This window comes from Saccopteryx leptura, chromosome 13 (assembly GCF_036850995.1).
Source record: "Saccopteryx leptura isolate mSacLep1 chromosome 13, mSacLep1_pri_phased_curated, whole genome shotgun sequence".
Classification (NCBI taxonomy): domain Eukaryota; kingdom Metazoa; phylum Chordata; class Mammalia; order Chiroptera; family Emballonuridae; genus Saccopteryx; species Saccopteryx leptura.
In genome coordinates, this window is record NC_089515.1 from 27,647,477 (window position 1) to 27,668,295 (window position 20,819).

Below are 20,819 nucleotides of genomic sequence, written 5' to 3' on the forward strand. Positions count from 1 at the left end.
TGGGAGAGCCTGGCAGTTGATGGAATGGGACCAGAACTTGGCTCTCCTGCTGGGAAACCTAGCATTCTAGGTGGTGGGTGGCCTTCTATAGAAGAAAAGATACAAGGTAGGAAAAGGCCTTCTAAAATGCTGCCTCTTCTCTCTGCTCTCAATGAACAGCAGCTTGACTGAGAACCCAGCCCTCAAGGTGAGACGCCCACATGGATCCTTGTCCTCCTTGCCCGAGTAAATGACAGTTGCCTTCCTTCCATTTCAAAGATGCAACTAACCACCAGTAATGGGGTTGTCATGATCGGAGCCAGTCTCGGGTCTGGGGAATCTGAGGATCAGTCAGATGCAGGCTTCTCAGACAGAGACTCACACCAGGGAGTTTTTGTTGAGTGAATGGTGGTTGGAGAGAGGGAGAATGCCGGGTTGTGGGGACCGAGAGTAACCACGCAGTGTAGGCTGAACCACATGAGATGGTTGATAATGTTTTTGTTTGGGTTCAGTAGAATAGTTCTCTAATTCTTTGCCCCATCTCCCTTAGGTTAATAAGCCTAGAAATGGACGGAGGAAGCAGCAGCAGCACCAGGAATCGAGTGGCTCTGCGGAGAACACAGGGTCCTTTAGGGTGCCTGCCAGGATCGCCTTGGGCCTCACCAACTAGTACTAAAGACAGCACCATGTAGAGCAGGGGTCCCCAAACTACGGCCCGCGGGCCGCATGTGGCTCCCTGAGGCCATTTATCCGGCCCCCACCGCACTTCTGGAAGGGGCACCTGTTTCATTGGTGGTCAGTGAGAGGAGCATAGTTCCCATTGAAATACTGGTCAGTTTGTTGATTTAAATTTACTTGTTCTTTATTTTAAATATTGTATTTGTTCCCGTTTTGTTTTTTTACTTAAAAATAAGATATGTGCAGTGTGCATAGGGATTTGTTCATAGTTTTTTTTTATACTCCGGCCCTCCAACGGTCTGAGGGACAGAGAACTGGCCCCCTATGTAAAAAGTTTGGGGACCCCTGATGTAGAGCGTGCCAGCAGCATGCAAACCTACAGCATGTTAGTTCAAAAGATGCCATGGAAGATGGCCAAATGATTCATGAACTTAGTATTTATTAAACATTTCCTGTAGTGCCAGCCACTCTCTAGATGCTAGGAAATAATGTCTAACATCTATCACCTAGTCATGTTGGGGACGCAGTATATAGTTTCACTGGACTCTATATTCTGTATTAGAATGATTTCCAATTATTCTGTGATCTAAAAAAAAAAATAAACAAGAAATTATTTTTTCAAAAGATTTCTGGTTACTGCTATATTATGGAAAAGAAACTAACTTATTTTCTCTTTTGACTAGGATCAAGCAAAGAGGCAAAGAGAGAGGGAACTATTAGATTGAATAATATAAAATTGCTTTCTGGCCCTGGCCGGTTGGCTCAGTGGTAGAGCGTCGGCCTGGCATGCAGAAGTCCCGGGTTCGATTCCCGGCCAGGGCACACAGGAGAAGCGCCCATCTGCTTCTTCACCCCTCCCCCTCTCCTTCCTCTCTGTCTCTCTCTTCCCCTCCCGCAGCGAGGCTCCATTGGAGCAAGGATGGCCCGGGCGCTAGGGATGGCTCCTTGGCCTCTGCCCCGGGGGCTGGAGTGGCTCTGGTCGCTACAGAGCGATGCCCCGGAGGGGCGGAGCGTCGCCCCCTGGTGGGCGTGCTGGGTGGATCCCGGTCGGGCGCATGCGGGAGTCTGTCTGACTGTCTCTCCCCGTTTCCAGCTTCGGAAAAAAAAAAAAAAAAAAAAAAAAATTGCTTTCTTAGCTCCCAACGGCAACAAAATTTATGTCCAGATGACACTGGCACCTATTTAAACAGAGTAAGGAGCGTGTCCATGGGTTACATAGTAAGAGATGGAGCTGAGATTTGAACCTCAGTCTCCCCTAGTGCCTCTGGATCTGGAGAAGAACCAAGAGCACAAACCTCATGGCACACTCTAGACACAGTTTAAGAATAAGTGCATTAATTTAACCAAACTCCCAGCCTTCAGACTCACATTGAGTGCATTGGACAGAACGAAGCCCGCGGTGTCCCCGCTCACAGTATCTCTATAAATAACCACGAACAGGGATGAAAAGAAGACAATCAGGTTTCCTACCAGCTCCAGACGAATGGCGAGCCACCTGCAGGACGACAGAAGCAGAGAGAGGGGTGTCACTGAGCGGTAGCCTGCGCCCCAGCAGTGAGGTGTTTATAGGACATTCTCAGAGGCCTTGAGTTGGTAGACCAGTGTTCTTAGCAGGTGCCTCAATTTGACTGTAGTAGCATGTGTTTCCAAAGTCTTTCAAGTTGAATTTTGGGAAATAAATTTGCACTTTAAAGATACTAGAGGAGTCTGTTAAACTAAGGGAATCCTATGGTGCAGCGCCTCTCAAATGTGCCAAATCCTAAATCATCTGGGGCAATTGTTAAACATCTACAAAATCATGCAAAACAAATGTGTGGACTTTTCCCAGGAGATTGTGACTCAGGGGGCCTCAGATGGGGTTCAGGAACTTGCATTTTTAGCAAATGTTCCAAATGATTTCTTCTGATTAGGCGGGGAAATAATGCCACAGAGAACCACATGTAAGTGGCACAGGAAGGTACTATGTGTCCCGTCAGATTTCATGATCCTAAAAAGGTAGAGCCTGATCAGGCAGTGGTGCAGTGGATAGAGCGTTGGGCTGGGACACAGAGGACCCCAGTTCGAAACCCCATGGTCACTGGCTTGAGCCCAAGGTCTCTGGCTTGAGCAAGGGGTCACTCGCTCTGCTGTAGCTACCCTATCAAGGCACATAGAAGAAAGCAATTGATAAAGAACTAAGATGCCACAATGAAGAATTCATGCTTCTCTCTCCCTTCCTGTCTGTCTGTCCCTATGTGTTCCTCTCTCTGAACCTCTCTCTGTCTCTGTCAAAAATAAAATTAAAATAAAATAAAATAAAATAAAAAGATCTCCCAGTTGTTCACTGGGAGATCAACTATGGAGAACTAAATAGGATATAGATAGACATGGTTTATAAAAATTTTTTTTCTGAAATAAAAAGCAGGGAGGTAAAGGGACAGAATCCCGCATGTGCCCGACCAGGATTCACCCAGCATGCCCACCAGAGGGCAATGCTCTGCCCATCTGGGGTGTTGCTCCGTTGCTACCAGAGCCATTCTAGCACCTGAGGCAGAGGCCATGGAGCCATCCTCAGCGCCCGGGCCAACTTTGCTCTGATGGAGCCTTGGCTGCAGGAGGGAAAGAGACAGAGAGAAAGGAGAGGGGGAAGGGTGGAGAAGCAGATGGGCACTTCTCCTGTGTGCCCTGGCCGGGAATCTAACCCAGGATTTCCACACGCCGGGCCAACGCTCTACTACTGAGCAACCGGCCAGGGCTGGTTTATAAAATTAGAGTTTCTCAGATAAAATGTAGTTAAATAAATTTGCACCAATAATTCTAGCATTGTATAAACAAATATGAAACATATTTACAATGGGCATCCAATAGGATTGACTGTTTTCCTTCTTGAAAAGTACCTCAGAAAGAAAATATCTTTACAATCAAATTCCTGACCTCTCCATGTTCCAAACAACACTGAGATCATTGGCCTGCTCTTGCTACCTCAAGAAAGTGTGGGAGGTGCTCAAGAACTGTCACTCAGTCCATAAGACCTGCTTCCTTCAAGGACCCATGCCTTCATGCCAGGGTCTAGTGACGCTGGAGGAATGGCGAAAGCTCACCCTTCTCAGGGTTTGACCCGCAGGATGTGAGCTTTCCAGTGTCATCATTGACTTTCCCTAAAAATTCCCAAATCTCTGCACTCCAGCCTCTGCTTTGTTCCCTACCCTCCAGAGTTGTCCCGACTGTGGAGAAGCTGACGTTCACTCTCAGGGAAGCAAATGGAATATCCAGCTCACCCAGCACTTGTGCAGTACCTGGATGTCACACTGCTCACGGATGCCGTTTGACTTGCACCCTAGGCCTGTGAGGTAGGCTGTGTTCCAGCCATTGAAACACCAAGAAAATGAGATTTCCCTTAGAGAGGTGAAGGCAATTCACCCAGCTTGGCACAGGGACCCAGTCTCTGACTCCAAAGCTCATGCTGTCTTCTCTCTGCTGACATAACAGGCGTATGTGGCTAGAGTGACGCTCACCTCACTGGCCGTGCCCGTTCTCCCACACCTCGTGTCAGACATGCAGAACCCCAAAGCATTCGTTTGGGCAGATACCCAGGGAAGCCTCACCTGTTGGAGATAATCCAGGAAAAGACACATTTCTGGTTGGTGTCAATCAACACGTCGCTGTGTTTGAGAAACCGCTGCTGGTGTTGAAATGCGCGGATGACAGGGAGACCCGACACGGTCTCGCTGAAGAAAGAGTAGAGCGGGGACCTGGAGACAGAGTCCAAACGTCTCAGCTGGCGGGAAGTGGCCACATAGAACATCTGGACCCGAAAAGTAAGGAGCCAGTCAGACACACAATCATGTCACATGTGCCGCTGCACCTCTTCCTTCATGACCATGACCCAGTGTTCTTCACCGAGATGGTCACAGCCCACATCTGAACAGGACAGAGGTCTCCAGGCTCACCGCTGGCTAGAGCAAGGATGACAGAGGCCCAGAGGGGGATGGTGGGAAGATCTGAGGGGGGTGGGGAACAGAGGGTGACAGTGAGGAGGCAATCCCACAGCCTAATCCATATTCTCCCCCAAATCTGCATATATTGTCCAAATGACAGTTTTTTTGTAGTAGTAGTAGTTAGAATAAATGGTCTCCAAACCCACTGTGTGAATGCAGCCGGGACCTAAAGGCGTGTGGAAAGTGGAGATGGTCAGAGAAAGTCATGAGGAGGTTTGAAAAAAAAGTGACTGGATACAGGTCAGTGACCAAAACCGTGCCCGCACGGTGTGTGAGAAGATAGTTCTGGAGGTATGTGGGATGTTGAGGGTCTACGAACCAGAACCAGAACCAGAGGTGGCAGAGTGCGGGCAGGCTTCTGCGCCACGAGGCTGCGGGGCGAGGCCTGGGGAACGGATTAGCGGGGTCACTAGATTCCCTGAGGGTTTGTGGAGACCAGGGGAGAGCTCAGCATCTGAGTCAGAATTCAAGAAGTTCTAGCTGAAAGTGTTCTCAAATATCCTGCTTCTTATTTATTGGTTTGTCATTAACATTTGAAAGGCTGTTGCCAAGATGAGGATGTATCTGAGGAAGAACTTAATACAGGCCAGGAGGTGTCACGTTACCACAGGCCACAGGCTGTCCTGGACTGAAGGGCAGACCTGTTTTCCTGTTTATCCCAAAGGTAATGGGTGGGACAAGAGTCCTCTCCACGCTTCCCGGCCCTGGGGACGGACAGACAGGCATAGAGTCGCTTCCACTTGCTCCAGTGTTTCTGTAAGGCGTGGGACTCGAGCTACCGGGTCCCTCAAGAACACACTGGAAATGAACCTGAGCCATCCAAAGACAACCCCCACTTCCCATGAAACTGGAACTGCCCTGACCTGAAGAAAGCTCTAGTTCCCGCTGAGAGACATCTCCAAGTAGATAAGCCCAAGTCAACCAAGCAAGCAGCCATAGCCACCCCTGACCTAACCGCTGTGTGGGGTTTTACAGAGCTTCAAATCTGTCCAGAGCCAACCTCATGGTAATCTTGGATCTAAACATAAATATGCCCCACTTAAGCAGTTAGGGGGAGATTTGCTGTGAGCCATACACCAGTTGGTGCTGACACTTTAGCTCCAGACAGTGGCCTGTTGGCTGCTCGGATATCGATCTATGAGGAGATGACAAAGGTGCTGGAGAGGAGCCGTGACTAACAATAAACAGAAGAGAAGATGCTCAGGAAGGAGCCTGGGCTTTTGCAACTAGGGAGGAAAGGAGACCCAGCCATTTCCAAACCTACCTGAACGCACACATAAATGACGCTAAGAGGAATGATGACAATGATGAAGGCTGGAGTGGCCGCGCAGATCATGACAAGGGTGCTGACTATCCCTAGGAAGCACAAAACCCAGCTGCGCAAGGACACAGTGAGGGTGTCATCCACTGTGGTAATGTCCTAGGAACACAGGATTGGGACATGGTGAACTAATGAACTCTTACGGCATTTTAGATCTTCCTCATTCCAGCAGGAAATGTGTTCAATTCTGAGTTCCCAGTGACTCCTTCATTTAATCATTTCAGGATATTCATTTGCAATAGACTGTTCTCACTCTAATAATCCACCTCATTTCTATACTTTATCTTTTTTTTTTTAGTGAGATAGAGGGACAGATAGGGACAGACAGACAGGAAGGGAGAGATGAGAAGCATCAATTCTTCGTTGTGGCACCTTAGTGGTTCATTGATTGTTTTCTCATATGTGTTTTGACCAGGGGACTTCAGCTGAGCCAGTGACCCCTTGCTCAAGGCAGTGACCTTGGGCTCAAGCCAGCTATCATGAGGTCATGTCTATGATCCCACATTCAAGCCAGCGATCCCACCCTCAAGCTAGCGACCTCAGGGTTTTAAACCTAGTCCTCAGTGTCCTAGGCCAACACTCTGTCCACTGTGCCACTGTTTGGTCAGTTTAACTTCATTATCTTTCTAAATCTTTCTAAACCGCTCCTTCAGTAGAATTTGTCAAATGTATTAAACCATTCATAACCACCCTAAGCTAATGGAGCCTTACATGGTAAATCCTCCTAGAGCCAAGTCAATTCAATTATTCTAACTTTACACAGGTCCTAATTTCACTGAGTACTTAGAACAGAGCCTGGCATATAACAAGCATTCAATAAACATTTGTTTAGAGGCTTCAGTCAAGAAGCCCTGTCACCCCTCCTTGACTGAGGAACCTAGAAAGTTGTTTCCTCTGTCAAATGTAAAGCTTCAAGGGAAGAAGGATGTGGAGAATGAATGTGATCCCTGCCTGGTTAGTGTGCTAACCAGAGAAAATGGATGGGTCTTACTGCTATGTCACCTTTATGTCATGTTGAATAAATGAATAAATGAGCAAATGGATGGAAGGAAGGAAGGAAGGAAGGGAGAAAGGAAGGAAGGAAGGAAGGAAGGAAGGAAGGAAGGAAGGAAGGAAGGAAGGAAGGAAGGAAGGGAGAAAGGAAGGAAGGAAGGAAGGAAGGAAGGAAGGAGAGAAGGAGAGGAAGGAGAGGAAGGAAGGAAGGAAGGAAGGAGAGGAAGGAGAGGAAGGAGAGGAAGGAAGGAAGGAAGGAAGGAAGGAAGGGGAGGAAGGAAGGAGAGGAAGGAAGGAGAGGAAGGAAGGGAGGGAGGATGGATGGCTTAGTACACACAGGAAGCCTGAATTATATTTTTTCGTTTCCCTTGTCTATATTTCTCAAGTTAGGTTGGTTCTAGGATCAGTAATATGTGAGTATCAAACTGAGTCCACATTACCTCTGGAGTGCCCCAAACTGGGTAAGGGGTAACAGTTTCCTAAGAGCGTACTGAAGAGTGGGTGACTCCTGAGTCCAGTTTACTCTTCCCCAAAGTCACAGCACAATGCAGCTAACAGTTAAGTCCAGGTTGGCAGAAAAAAAGAAACCCCTGCCCACTATCAGTCCTCTGCACATTACTTTTGACTCTTACCTGGCACGGACTCTCCTTCTTTCCTCCACTCCTCCTGCATCCCCTCTTAAGGGTTCAACCCTCAGCTCTAGAGGACCCGAGATTGAACTGTCCTTTATGGGCCTGAGCCACTTACCCTACAAAACTCACTGTATAACTAATGACAGTTTCTTTTTTCATGCAAACGCAATTTGCAAAATACGACTGTTGCCTAATGACTCAGAAAAACCTGTGTTCTCTTTTTCAGAAGATTAATTACATATTACAACATCAGAAATGAGTTGCAATTTTTACAAAATTCCTGTGTGAAATCTCCCTATCTAAACTGGTATAGAACTATAAAGAACAGAGTGTCCAATAAAGTTGTCTCCAATGTCATCATGCCCACCATTTTTGTCCCAGAGGAAGGTGATGAATGAGGACCAGTCATCTGCCCACTTTAGAATCAGTCACTATGTCCCCAAAACCTGGCAGTGGGCTGGGAGCTAGTCTTCCTGTGTCCACCCAGGACCCAGGACCATACAAATAAGGGTCCAGAGATGCTCAGACACTTTAAGCTATGTGTTCCCTCTTCTACAGAGGATTGAAAACTGTGCTAGTGATAGTTGAATATTACTCAGAACTGCTTAGTATCTGCCTGTGTTCCTAAAAGTTCCATCTCATATGCACCAGGAATCAGTGAGTCTGGTCTGACTATAACCTTAACATTTATTGAGCATCCCAATGGTAGTATAGTCTTTGGCTCATAGAATGTGCTCAATAAATGTCATTGAATAAACAAATGAATACATGCTAAGAATTCCAGGATCTGTAGTAGATGGAGACTATGTTTTACAATCTCATTAAAGTCACCAGTGGCTCTCTTCTACAATCCAGACCTCGTTTACTCATTCTTAAAGCATAGAAGGTAGAGGTTTTGGGAATGGAGGCAGAGACAAAGCAAAGAGTTGCTTGCTGTTCCTTTTGTTCACTGTTGTGGCCAGTGATAGGGTCGTTCCCTGTGTTTTCCCCTCTGCAGAGTGATTCTTCTCATCCTGCTTCTACTGCCGCTCAGGTACCCCTCCCCTGCCATCTCCCTGCTAACTTCCCTAACTTCACTCGTCTCACCTTTTTGCACATTTCCCACCCTTGCTGTGGGAAATTGAGGGTGAGCTAGTACCTCTTTTCTCTGTCATTCTTTTGTACTGCCAGAACACCATTGGACACATCATTATTTTGGCTTTGCCATATTCTATCGCAAGCCTTTATTTCCTTGGCTCTCTTACTCACTAGATGGCGAGCTACTTAAAGGGCCAGAACTGTTCAGGCCTGTATCCCCAGGATCCTTGAGACCTCACACAAGGTACTCAAGAACTAATTTGCATGCTGAAGGGCAAAAGAACTGGCACTACACAGTATTGTCCAGGGGGACGTGAGCATTCTTTCCCTGTCAGAAATAAAAAGATCCTTAGCATACAAATACATAATCTTATAGCCCTTGAGATACTTACACCAGCAAACCTGTTCACAATCCGGCCAATGGGTGTCGTATCAAAAAAACTCATGGGTGCTCGAAGGATATTGTTCAGCAGTTGCTTGTGAAGGATGTTTGATGCATGGGTGAAACCGTAGACACTCCAGGTATTTCCTATGAGCACAAATAAACCTAGAAATGGAAGAAGTTTAGTCAACACCATGCATAGGGGTCCCTGATGTCTTTTGCCAAGGATATAATGGCAATTCTTTTCCCTGAGGCCAAGCAAAGTACATTGACTGACAGATTATGTGAGAAATGGCTAGTGTAGCCATCAGACATACCTTGCACTAAACCCAGAGCTCCATAGACGCCAATTCTCGTATCCCTCTGAGAGGCTGGATAGTTGGTGCTGTTGAAGTTTTTAGAATCACTGGTCCAAGCACTGAGCCAGAGATTGGATCCAATCAAAGCCACAAAACTGATCATATAGGCCAGGTTGATGAAGAAAATTGAATACCATCCTACTGCTCGTAGGTATGTCAGGTAGATGGAGAACTTGACCTGCGAAGCCCCCATCTCAATATTAATAGGCTTTTGGTGGGGAATTACACAGAATATCAATCACAAGGGGGAGTGGAGTCCTCTGCAAAAATGGATTGCTGGTAGCAGAATTTGGTAGTCTGTGATTATCATTTCTGCATTGGGCCAAGATAATAATTAATCCTTAAATACAATGCAAGATAAGTAATTATCAGATTATTAATGAACTTCTAGATGCAATTAAGAGAGGAAGGTAGAAAAATGGAATGGGACATGTGGGGTTATACTGCAGACACTGAAATTTGTTTCAGTAATTTGGATTTAAGTTAAGACCTTAAATATAAGACCTTAGTTTTAAATTAAATTAAATTAAATTATGTACTCTGAGTTTGCTGTATTAGCCAGAATTGCATCTCAAAGCAGTTTTGTTCTTTGCTCCACATATCAGAATAGAATCAAACACTCATGAATTGTGCCATGAATGTGTTCAGAGGAAACAGGTCATTCTTCATGGAAATATGATTCGATAGAAATCCCAGAGCCCTTACCAACATTTCAATGATGAATTTTAAGATTTACAAAGCAATCATAAGTCATCATAGCCCTTCTGTAAATATGTAATCAAGTCATCAAACTTTGAAATGTGGGGATCCCAAGCTTTGTATCACCTCTACTGGTACTTTTTACTGTTGTATTCACCTTTCCAGTTTCTACGATTTCCTTCTTAATTAATTTTTGTCCTTTCACTAGTTCTTCCTCCTTCTTCAGGGTATTCACATTCTGAGTTTTCAAGGAGTTTCTCAGGGGCTTTAGAGACCTGCTATTGGACCTAGATCTGAGAGATTGAAAAGGGGAGAGCTCTCCTGAGCACGCGGTGCATCCTGCCGATCTCCTCACAAGCTAAGGTCACAGCCGCTCTGACTGCACCGGAGTTCATTTCAGAGCAGACGGCCTCGGGGAAACACACTGCCCCCTCCGCCCCACACCAGGAAACAAGGGGAGGGCTGGGAGTGTTCGTGGTGTGAACTATCCACGTAGAAAATCAGAAGGATCAAGGGGAAACATGAAAGCGATGAGGGCTGCCAGCTGGGTAGACGACCAACCTGCGGCTGAGTGTCCGACGGAAACTGGTTTCTCTGTTCCTGGTCAGGGAGGCCACGTCCTCAGGGATTTCCTCCACGCTGGAAATCAGCCCAGAGTCATCTTCCTCCTCACTGTCCTCATTGACTAGGAGACACACCAGCGGTTAGAGAGGGAGCTGCAGAGAGTTCTCACAGCCCGACGAACTAGGAAGAGAGGTCTTTTTTTTTTTTTTTTTTTTTTTTTTGTATTTTTCTGAAGCTGGAAATGAGGAGAGACAGTCAGACAGACTCCCGCATGCGCCCGACCGGGATCCACCCGGCACGCCCACCAGGGGGCGACGCTCTGCCCACCAGGGGCGACGCTCTGCCCACCAGGGGGCGATGCTCTGCCCCTCCAGGGCGTCGCTCTGCTGCGACCAGAGCCACTCTAGCGCCTGGGGCAGAGGCCAAGGAGCCAACCCCAGCGCCTGGGCCATCTTTGCTCCAATGGAGCCTTGGCTGCGGGAGGGGAAGAGAGAGACAGAGAGGAAGGAGGTCGGATGGAGAAGCAAATGGGCGCTTCTCTTATGTGCCCTGGCCGGGAATCAAACCTGGGTCCCCTGCATGCCAGGCCGACACTCTACTGCTGAGCCAACCAGCCAGGGCCCAGGAAGAGAGGTCTTGTCTGACATCGCTGGGCTCAGCAGGAGAGCCCAGGTGGACGCCAGGCTGGAATCTTTCACTCCAGAAATACTACTTATTGGTACATTTTCTCACTGAGAAATACCAGGATAAAATGCCAGGATTTTCTATTCAGCGGGAAAGTAAAATGGTTAAAAGGAGAAAGATATCACCACAATCTTCTAAGGTCCTTTGGAGCAGGAAAGAACTTTTAAGGGTTAGAGTAGACAAACATGGTCATAATCCCCAGAACTGATTAAAGAAGTAAGTGTAGATTTAAAATGCTCTTCTTGAAATTAAAATAATTTGACAAGCTTTATAAATTTAAAGCATTTTAAAAACATACTCTGGAAAGAAAAGAAAATGTACACATAACCTGGGCATCAGGATGGCAGAGTGGTAAGGACCTCCAGAGACCTGGCACCTCCATAAAAGCAATGAGAACACTGGCCAAAAATTGTCAAAGTCAACCTTCTCATAATCCTGACATTAGTCAAAGACTTGCAACAATCCAAGGAACATTTTTTTAAATTATTAAATCTTAGTAAGAGCCTGATCAGGTGGTGGTACAGTGGATAGAGTGTTGGACTGGGACGTGGAGTACCCAAGTTCGAGACCCCGAGGTCGCCAGCTTGAGCGCAGGCTCATCTGGTTTGAGCAAAAAGCTCACCAGCTTGGACCCAAGGTCACTGGCTTGAGCAAGGGGTCACTCAGTCTGCTGAAGGCCCGCGGTCAAGGCACATATGAGAAAGCAATCAATGAACAACTAAGGTGTCGCCACGAAAAACTGATGATTGATGCTTCTCATCTCTCTTCGTTCCTGTCTATCTGTCTCTATCTATCCCTCTCTCTGACTCTCTCTGTCCCTGTAAAAAAACTCAAAAAACAGGCCCTGGCCGGTTGGCTCAGCGGTAGAGCGTCGGCCTGGCGTGCAGAAGTCCTGGGTTCGATTCCCGGCCAGGGCACACAGGAGAAGCGCCCATTTGCTTCTCCACCCCCCCTTCCTTTCTGTTTCTCTCTTCCCCTCCCGCAGCGAGGCTCCATTGGAGCAAAGATGGCCCGGGCACTGGGGATGGCTCCTTGGCCTCTGCCCCAGACGCTGGAGTGGCTCTGGTCGCGGCAGAGCGACGCCCCGGAGGGGCAGAGCATCGCCCCCTGGTGGGCAGAGTGTCGCCCCTGGTGGGCGTGCCGGGTGGATCCCAGTCAGGCGCATGCAGGAGTCTGTCTGACTGTCTCTCCCTGTTTCCAGCTTCAGAAAAATACAAAAAAAAAAAAAAGAAAGAAAAAAACCCTCAAAAAACAAAAAACCCAAACAAACAAACAAAAACCTTAGTAAGAATAGTAAGCTTTGTGATAGTTTAATTTACTCTATTCCCATCCTCCTCTCTGCATACCGGCTGTGGCCTAGAAAACCAACAGCTTCACGATCATGCTAAGCAGCAGCCTAGCAGGAGGGAACAGACTGGTTTGACACTCCCTACAAACACTTTATCCCTGGAGAATTTTTATTATTTGACCTATCTGGCAGTTTCCTGGAAAATCCCATTCACAGGGCTGGTCTTTATTGGATGTGACTTGGAACTTGCTCAAATCATCAGTAGCAATTGTTTAATATCTCAGCGGCTTGAAATCATCATAACAGTTAAGGTAAATATAAGAAGCTGACCAAAACCTTAAAAGGAAAAGCTGGGGAATAAGACAGTCATAAGAAGCTTTGATATCTTCAATATATTCCTGGCAATCTGGAATGTCACACATACGTGTAGGGCTGTGCACATGCCCAAGAAAAACTGGACAAGACCCTATTATCTTAGCTCTGGCTAACCTTCAGGCTTTGTGCAAGCAGAAAACAAAGCCTGAGACAGAATTGTGAATTGCCTGCTGGTGTGTTAAAGACATGCCCCCACTTCCCCGGCCTCTCAGAAAAGGCAGAAATACTTATTAGTTCCCAGCATTTAAGGAAATCATGTTCAATCATTAACTGACCCCTCAGCCAACCAGGTATAGACTTCAGTCACCACATATGACAAAGAATACAGACTTTATCAGAATAGTTCGGGAAACTAAACAGGTGGTACAACACAACAAACTCCAGCAGAGAAAGGAGGAGAGAGAAATCCTGTTTCCAGAGAAGTTATGTTATTTTAAATAACCAGTTTTTAACAACAACAAAATTATGAGACATATAAAGAAGCAGGGAATTATGGGGCCATACACAGGGAAAAGGATGTGGAGATATTGGACTTACTGAACAAAGACTTTAAGTCAATTCTTATAAATACGTTCAAAAAACGTAAGAAAATTATGTCTTAAGATCTACTGGGAAGTATGAGAATAAGTTCTCACTGAATAGAGAACACCAACAAAGAAATAGAAATTAGGCCCTGGCTGGTTGGCTCAGCGGTAGAGCATCGGCCTGGTGTGCGGGGGACCCGGGTTCGATTCCCGGCCAGGGCACATAGGAGAAGCGCCCATCTGCTTCTCCACCCCTCCTCCTTCCTCTCTGTCTCTCTCTTCCCCTCCTGCAGCCAAGGCTCCATTGGAGCAAAGATGGCCCGGGCGCTGGGGATGGCTCCTTGGCCTCTGCCCCAGGCACTAGAGTGGCTCTGGTAGTGGCAGAGCGACGCCCTGGAGGGGCAGAGCATCGCCCCCTGGTGGGCAGAGCGTCGCCCCTGGTGGGCGTGCCGGGTGGATCCTGGTCGGGCACATGCGGGAGTCTGTCTGACTGTCTCTCCCCGTTTCCAGCTTCAGAAAAAAAAGAAAAAAGAAAAAAGAAAAGAAATTATTTAAAGAGCAAGAAATAAAAATTCTAGAGTTGAAAAGTACAATAACTAAAATAAAAAGTTTACTAGAGAAGTCCAACAGCAGATTTCCTAGAGGTTAGGTGTGTGATGTGATCTTATCATCCATCTTAACGAAGTCTTGCCAGCTGGACCATAGGGGACAGAGAAGAGACAAAGTGAAGGAGCACTGCTGAGTTCTGGGATTCTACAGAAAGAAAACGAGTCGATAGAGCTATCTAGCTGTGAGCGCGTATATCCCTGAAGGCAATTCAGTGGCTGGCTGCAGCTTAGTTCCAGAGATTGGAACCAACAGGCAAGGCTGGAGGGGATGGGACCACCACCCTGGTGACCCCAGAGAATAGAGCAAAAGAGGATTATTGTCAAAGCTTAAAATCTAATGGAACTCATTCTCCTAGGTTTTGCACTTGCTTGAAATTTGTGACCCCTTTTCCCTTCCGATTTCTCCCTTTTGGAGAAATCCTGTGCCTGTTTCACTGTTGTATTTTAGACGTAGATAACTTGTTTGGTTTTACAGGTTCCCAGATGAAGAAGAATTTTGCCACAGGACACCAAGTCTCACCCACAACTGATCTGTGTGAGATAGAAGATGAAATTAAGGACTTTGAGTTGACATTTAGATGAGATTTTGGACTTGGAGTTGATAATGAAATGATTAAGAGTTTTGGGAATGTTGGGATGGGGTGAATATATTTTGCACATGGGAAACACACAAATTTGGTATACCAGAAGATAGATATTACAAATTAAATTGGGCCCTGGCCTGTTGGCTCAACAGTAGAGCATCGGCTTGGCATTTGGAAGTCCCAGGTTCGATTCCCAGTCAGGGCACACATCTGCTTCTCCTGCCCTTCCCCCATCCTTTTTCTCTGTCTCTCTCTTCCCTTCCTGCAGCCAAGGCTCCACTGGAGCAAAGTTGGCCTGGGCACTGAGGATGGCTCCATGGCCTCCACCCCAGGCACTAGAATGGCTCCAGTGGCAACGGAGCAATGCCCCAGATGGGCAGAGCATTGCCCCCTAGTGGGCATGCCAGGTGGATTCGGGTCGGGCGCATGTGGGAGTCTGTCTCTCTGCCTCTCCCATCCTCCCACACCCCACCCCTGCTTCTCACTTTGGGGAAAAAGAATTAATTAATTAATTAAATTGTGTTTCCCCCCAGATTCATATTGTGAAATCCTAATCCGCACTTCTTCAGAATGTGGAAGTGGGATCATTGTAGATGTAATCAGTTCAGTTAGATGAGGTCAGACTAGAACAGGATAGGCCACTAATTTAATACACCTGATGTCTTTATTTAAAAAGGGGGGATATTTGGACACAGAAATGCACACAGGGACAATACCATGTGAAGATGAAGGCAGATCAATGGGATGTGTCTACCAGCCACGAATGTCAGAAATGGCCGGCAAACACCAGCAGCTGGGAGAGGCCGGGAGCAGGGTCTTCCCTGCGAGCCTCAGAAGGACTCAGCTCTGCCAACACCTGGATTTTGGATTTCTAGCTTCCAGAACTCTGAGACAATACATTTCTGTTGATTAAGCCACCCAGTTTGTAGTGCTTTGTTGATTTAGCTAATTAGGAAGCTAATAGATAGAGCCAATATTAACACAGGCTCCTCCCTTACCCTGTTTCTTATTCTCAATGCCCTTCCCCTCACCCTACTGTCCTGCGGTCCATGCCCCAAGCTCCAGAGCCGACGCCTCGGCACGCCAGGCACTGGGCTTACCCCGCTGCTCGGAAACGGCCTATCAGCGTTCCCCAGATCATGGGCTTAATGAGATATTTTGCAAACTGTCCTTTGTATATAAAAGATAGGATTCTTCAAAAAGGCCATCCACCCATGGGGGTTTATAACAGAACCCAAACATTCAGATTCAGACAAATTAGAAAAAAAGAAGTTTGCAACTGGCATAGAAAAACTATCCAGGTTGTGGTGACTGGTTGCCTGGACAGTAACTCAGAGGGATCCAGCATCAGACTCTGTCCTTTGCTTGGACCTTCACCCCGGGGCAGGCGCTCTCTGTGGTCTCCAGGCCAGTCCCTGAGCATATTGAGGCTGATGAGAAGCTCTGACCCATTCCCTTCTGCTGCTTCCTGATGTCCCTGCCCTGCAATCCTGGGCTGGCTCTGGACCCCTGCCACCCACACCATCCTGTTCTTTGTTCCTGCCTTCTCCCTCCAACACTTACAGACTTCCCGGCCTTTTCTTTTTCCCCTTTTGTGCACCCAGAGTGGTTTTAAACCATCACTTGAAGGTTTTTTTTTTTTTTTTTTCTGAAGCTGGAAACAGGGAGAGACAGTCAGACAGACTCCCGCATGCGCCCGACCGGGATCCACCCGGCACGCCCACCAGGGGCGATGCTCTGCCCCTCCGGGGCGTCGCTCTGCCGCGACCAGAGCCACTCTAGTGCCTGGGGCAGAGGCCAAGGAGCCATCCCCAGCACCCGGGCCATCTTTGCTCCAATGGAGCCTTGGCTGCGGGAGGGGAAGAGAGAGACAGAGAGGAAGGAGGGGGGGTGGAGAAGCAAATGGGCGCTTCTCCTATGTGCCCTGGCCGGGAATCGAACCCGGGTCCCCCGCACGCCAGGCCGACACTCTACTGCTGAGCCAACCGGCCAGGGCCAATCACTTGAAGGTTTAAAACTTCATCACTGACCTTGAAGCCTGAATGTGCTCTGGAGTGGCCTGTGCCCTCCAGATCTTGCTTTGTCAGTCTGGACCTCCTGTCAATGCCTGCTCCTGAGGGGAATGCCCGGAACTATGCACAGCACTACTGAAGGTTCTTGGGAAGGACCCTGGGGAGCAGGGCTCCATTACTGGCAGAAGCTAATGGGTGACTCCAGTGGTGGTGGTATTAGAGGGCAATTTCTGTGCTATACTATGAGTTATACTGTGCACCTAGTATAATTTTTTCTGGTTCAAAACGCCCAGTGGTTTTTGATATATTAGTCAAGATTCCTTTGTTAGGGCTTAGCAAGACTTTAGCAGTACACGGTCCTAGCTGGTTAGTTCAGGGCTACAGCATTGGGCTGTTGTGTGGATGTCTCAGGTTTGATATCTGGTCAGGACACACAGAAGTGACCATCTGCTTCTCCACCCCTCCCCCTTCTCTCTCTCTCTCTCTCTCTCTCTCTTCCTCTCTCGCAACCATGGCTTAATTGGTTTGAGCACATTGGCCCTGGGCACTGAGGATGACTCCATTGGAGCCTCTGTCTCAGGCACTAAAAATAGCTCGGTTGCTAGCATGGCCCCACATGGGCAGAACATCAGCACCAGATGGGGGTTGCCGGGTGGATCCCAGTTGGGGTGCATGTAGGAGTCTGTCTCTCTATCTCCCCTCCTCTCACTTGGAAAAGAAGAGGGAAAAAATAATTTAGCAGTACACTTATCAAGAATTTAGTACTAGCCTATGAAGTCATCCAGGAAGTTGTTTTAATGAATTTGGTGGTAGGCAGGTGTTATGTGTGACTTAAATCATTAGAAGCAGGGTATCCTTAAAAGGGCACTCTTGTGCTACTGGTGTTTCTTCCACAGAGTCCAATCACCTCAAACCTCCAGTCACACCCTTCTTTTTTTGTTGTTTATTTTATTGACTTGAGACAGAGAGAGAGGAACACTACTAATCTGTTCTTGTACGTGTCAGGACTGGGGATTGAACCGGCAACCTCTGCTTCGAGATGATGATCTAACCAACTGAGCTATCTGGCCAGGGCCAGTCAGACCCTTCTAAACAGTGCCCTCTGATTACATGACAAAGAGCAGATGAGCAGGATGAACCTCCAGTTTGGCTCACACATCAAGTTTCTATGTCTGTGTTTCTTTACAGAGACACAAAACACAGAAAGAACAGACGTGGGGTCTCTGAGTGATTCACATTCAAATCTAGTTCACTGGCCCCTGAGCCATTCAGGAGGCAGATATCGGTTTGCCACTCCCATCCCTTGCCATACCCAAATTCTATCCCACCCCAGGTATCCCTTACACACCTGTGGCTTCGCCTTCAGGCTCCGTCTGTTTGATAAATGTCTTCAGATTCTTGGCAAACACTCCGTTCTTGGCCAGCAGAGTGCTGTAGGACCCCTTTTCTGAGACGGTACCATTCTCCAGAACCACAATCTCATCCACTTGGGGAAGAAAGTGAATGCTATGTGTAACCAACAGGCGCGTCTGTGGAAAATAACAGTAAGTGCTGATACCTCTGTGCCCACCACCTTCCCTGTCCTACTCTAGAGACGGAAAAACAGACACCTCAACTCACTGTGGAGCTTTGCTTCAAAATGTGGCCCTGACCACCGGGCCTCTTTTACTTCCTCTTTCCTTCCGACCACCACCTCCTAAAACTGATCCGTGCCTAAGATGAGAAACCTGTCATCGTAGATATCTTCCAAGTTATATTTTCTAAGGACAACAGAGTGTGCCCAACACAGGTTATCCTCCAGCTTCTCAGGTAGCCGGGCATTGGGCTTAGGGATGTCACCTGATGTAACTAACCAGTTAACTAACTGCCCCTTTCCCTAACCCAGGGGTCTCAAACTCACGGCCCACGGGCTGCATGCGGCCCACCGAACAATTTTGTGCGGCCTGCAGACTAATCCACGAAGTTCAAAATATTTTGGATAAAATTAAGTAAGCCTAGGGGCCTACTTGTATTTTTCATTTCTCTAGCATCCTAGCTAGATATTAGCTTAGTTAACAGCAGTTGTGATGCGAACTACAGTTTCTGGTCGTTTTGTGACACTGAGTAAACTGCATGTACCATTGTGCTTGTTGTACTGATTTTTTTTTGTTTTCAACTGCAGTGAGAAAAGTGTTGCCTTTTGTAGACCTAGTGCGGCCCGCCGAACGGCTGTGATCTTGCTCTGCGGCCCACATGCTGAGTTGAGTTTGAGACCCCTGCCCTAACCTAACCAGTTCGTGACCTGAGCTAACAAACACTGCCCAGATTTCTTCAGCATGCTAGTGACATAGTGGGGCAGGAAATCTTGTCTTTGGCCCAAGCCCTTCCTGGTGTGGGATACGGCATTCCCTGTATTCCTGCCTATTGATGAACCACATTGACTGCTGAAACAGGGATCCTACTCAAAGAAACACAAACACTTATGGATCAGTAATCAGGCTCAGATGGGGGCTTTGGGGCTGAGAAGGCCCTCTGGAGAGATAGCCCAAGCTCACTGTCTCTGTCTACTACACAAACCCACAGGTCCTTCTTACCCGAAGACCTGGGAGGTGCTCATTTTTAAGTCTCAGCTTAAAGCCAGCTCATCTGGGAGCCCTTCCTGGGTCCCCAGGCAAAACTTGAGTATTCTTCCAATGCTTCCACTGTAGTTTATATAGCACACCATAAAATAATTCTTTTTTTTTTTTTTTTTGTATTTTTCCAAAGCTGGAAACAGGGAGAGACAGTCAGACAGACTCCCGTATGCGCCTGACCGGGATCCACCCGGCATGCCCACCAGGGGGCGACGCTCTGCCCCTCCGGGGTGTCGCTCTGTTGCAACCAGAGCCACTCTAGCGCCTGGGGCAGAGGCCGAGGGGCCATCCCCAGCGCCCAGGCCATCCCTGCTCCAATGGAGCCTCGCTGCGGGAGGGGAAGAGAGAGACAGAGAGGAAGGAGGGGGGGAGGGGGGGAGAAGCAGATGGGCACTTCTCCTGTGTGCCCTGGCCGGGAATCGAACCCGGGACCCCTTGCACACCAGGCCGACGCTCTACCACTGAGCCAACCGGCCAGGGCCAATAATTCTTGTATTATATTGTTGTTTTTCTGTCTGATTCTCTTTAGATTGCAAGTTCCATGAGGGCAGGGACCAGACCTTTAACTTATACATGCCCAGGCTTGAAAACAAATCAGGCACAAGGTAGGTATCCAGGTCATTAGTGAATGGAGCCAAGAGACCTCAGGGACTGAAGTCAGGGCCAGGAAAACAAGGGAGAGTGAGTTCCTGTTGACTCACTGATCCAACAGAGAAGCAAGAGATTTCAGAACAGCAGCCGTCAACCCTGCCATCGTGACTGGCAACGTTCCAGAAACCTTGAAGGGAACTGGTCAAATACAGATGGAGTCCGACTGCTTGTGCTGAGGGAGACGTGGTTATGGCAGTCCCCATGTATCCTTGCTGCTGGTGAAGAAGAGCGTGTGCAGCTCCTCTCCCAAGCAGTCTACTGCGGCAGCACAAACGTGCTAACTTGCTCATGGTAAGAAAAGCCTAGTCTTGGCTCTGGCCGGTTGGCTCAGCGGTAGAGCGTCGGCCTGGCGTGCGGGGGACCCGGGTTCAATTCCCGGCCAGGGCACAAAGGAGAAGCGCCCATTTGCTTCTCCACCCCCCCTCCTTCCTCTCTGTCTCTCTCTTCCCCTCCCGCAGCCAAGGCTCCATTGGAGCAAAGATGGCCCGGGCGCTGGGGATGGCTCCTTGGCCTCTGCCCCGGCGCTAGAGTGGCTCTGGTCGCGGCAGAGTGATGCCCCGGAGGGGCAGAGCATCACCCCCTGGTGGGCAGAGCGTCGCCCCTGGTGGGCGTGCTGGGTGGATCCCAGTCGGGCGCATGTGGGAGTCTGTCTGACTGTCTCTCCCCATTTCCAGCTTCAGAAAAATACAAAAAAAAAAAAAAAAAAAAGCCTGGTCTCCACCTACGAGCAGTTCTAGTGACTTGCTCTGGCCACTTTATCTATCTCACAGTGGCACTGTGAGAATCGAATGAGACAAAGCAATCAAAGCACTTAGCACAG

General features: G+C 48.0%; 1 protein-coding gene across 1 annotated transcript in view; it reads right to left on the reverse strand.

Moving 5' to 3' along the window:
• The window catches only part of ABCC2 (ATP binding cassette subfamily C member 2), an 87,835-nt gene that overhangs the window by 12,531 nt on the left and 54,485 nt on the right, over positions 1-20,819 (reverse strand). The window contains exons 19-26 of the mRNA XM_066355538.1: positions 18,085-18,265; positions 10,659-10,782; positions 10,255-10,390; positions 9,357-9,576; positions 9,050-9,204; positions 5,899-6,054; positions 4,242-4,441; positions 2,026-2,152 (exon numbers count right to left, since the gene is read on the reverse strand). Coding sequence (XP_066211635.1) covers positions 2,026-2,152; positions 4,242-4,441; positions 5,899-6,054; positions 9,050-9,204; positions 9,357-9,576; positions 10,255-10,390; positions 10,659-10,782; positions 18,085-18,265 — 1,299 coding nt within the window. The remainder of the gene's footprint in view (positions 1-2,025; positions 2,153-4,241; positions 4,442-5,898; positions 6,055-9,049; positions 9,205-9,356; positions 9,577-10,254; positions 10,391-10,658; positions 10,783-18,084; positions 18,266-20,819) is intronic.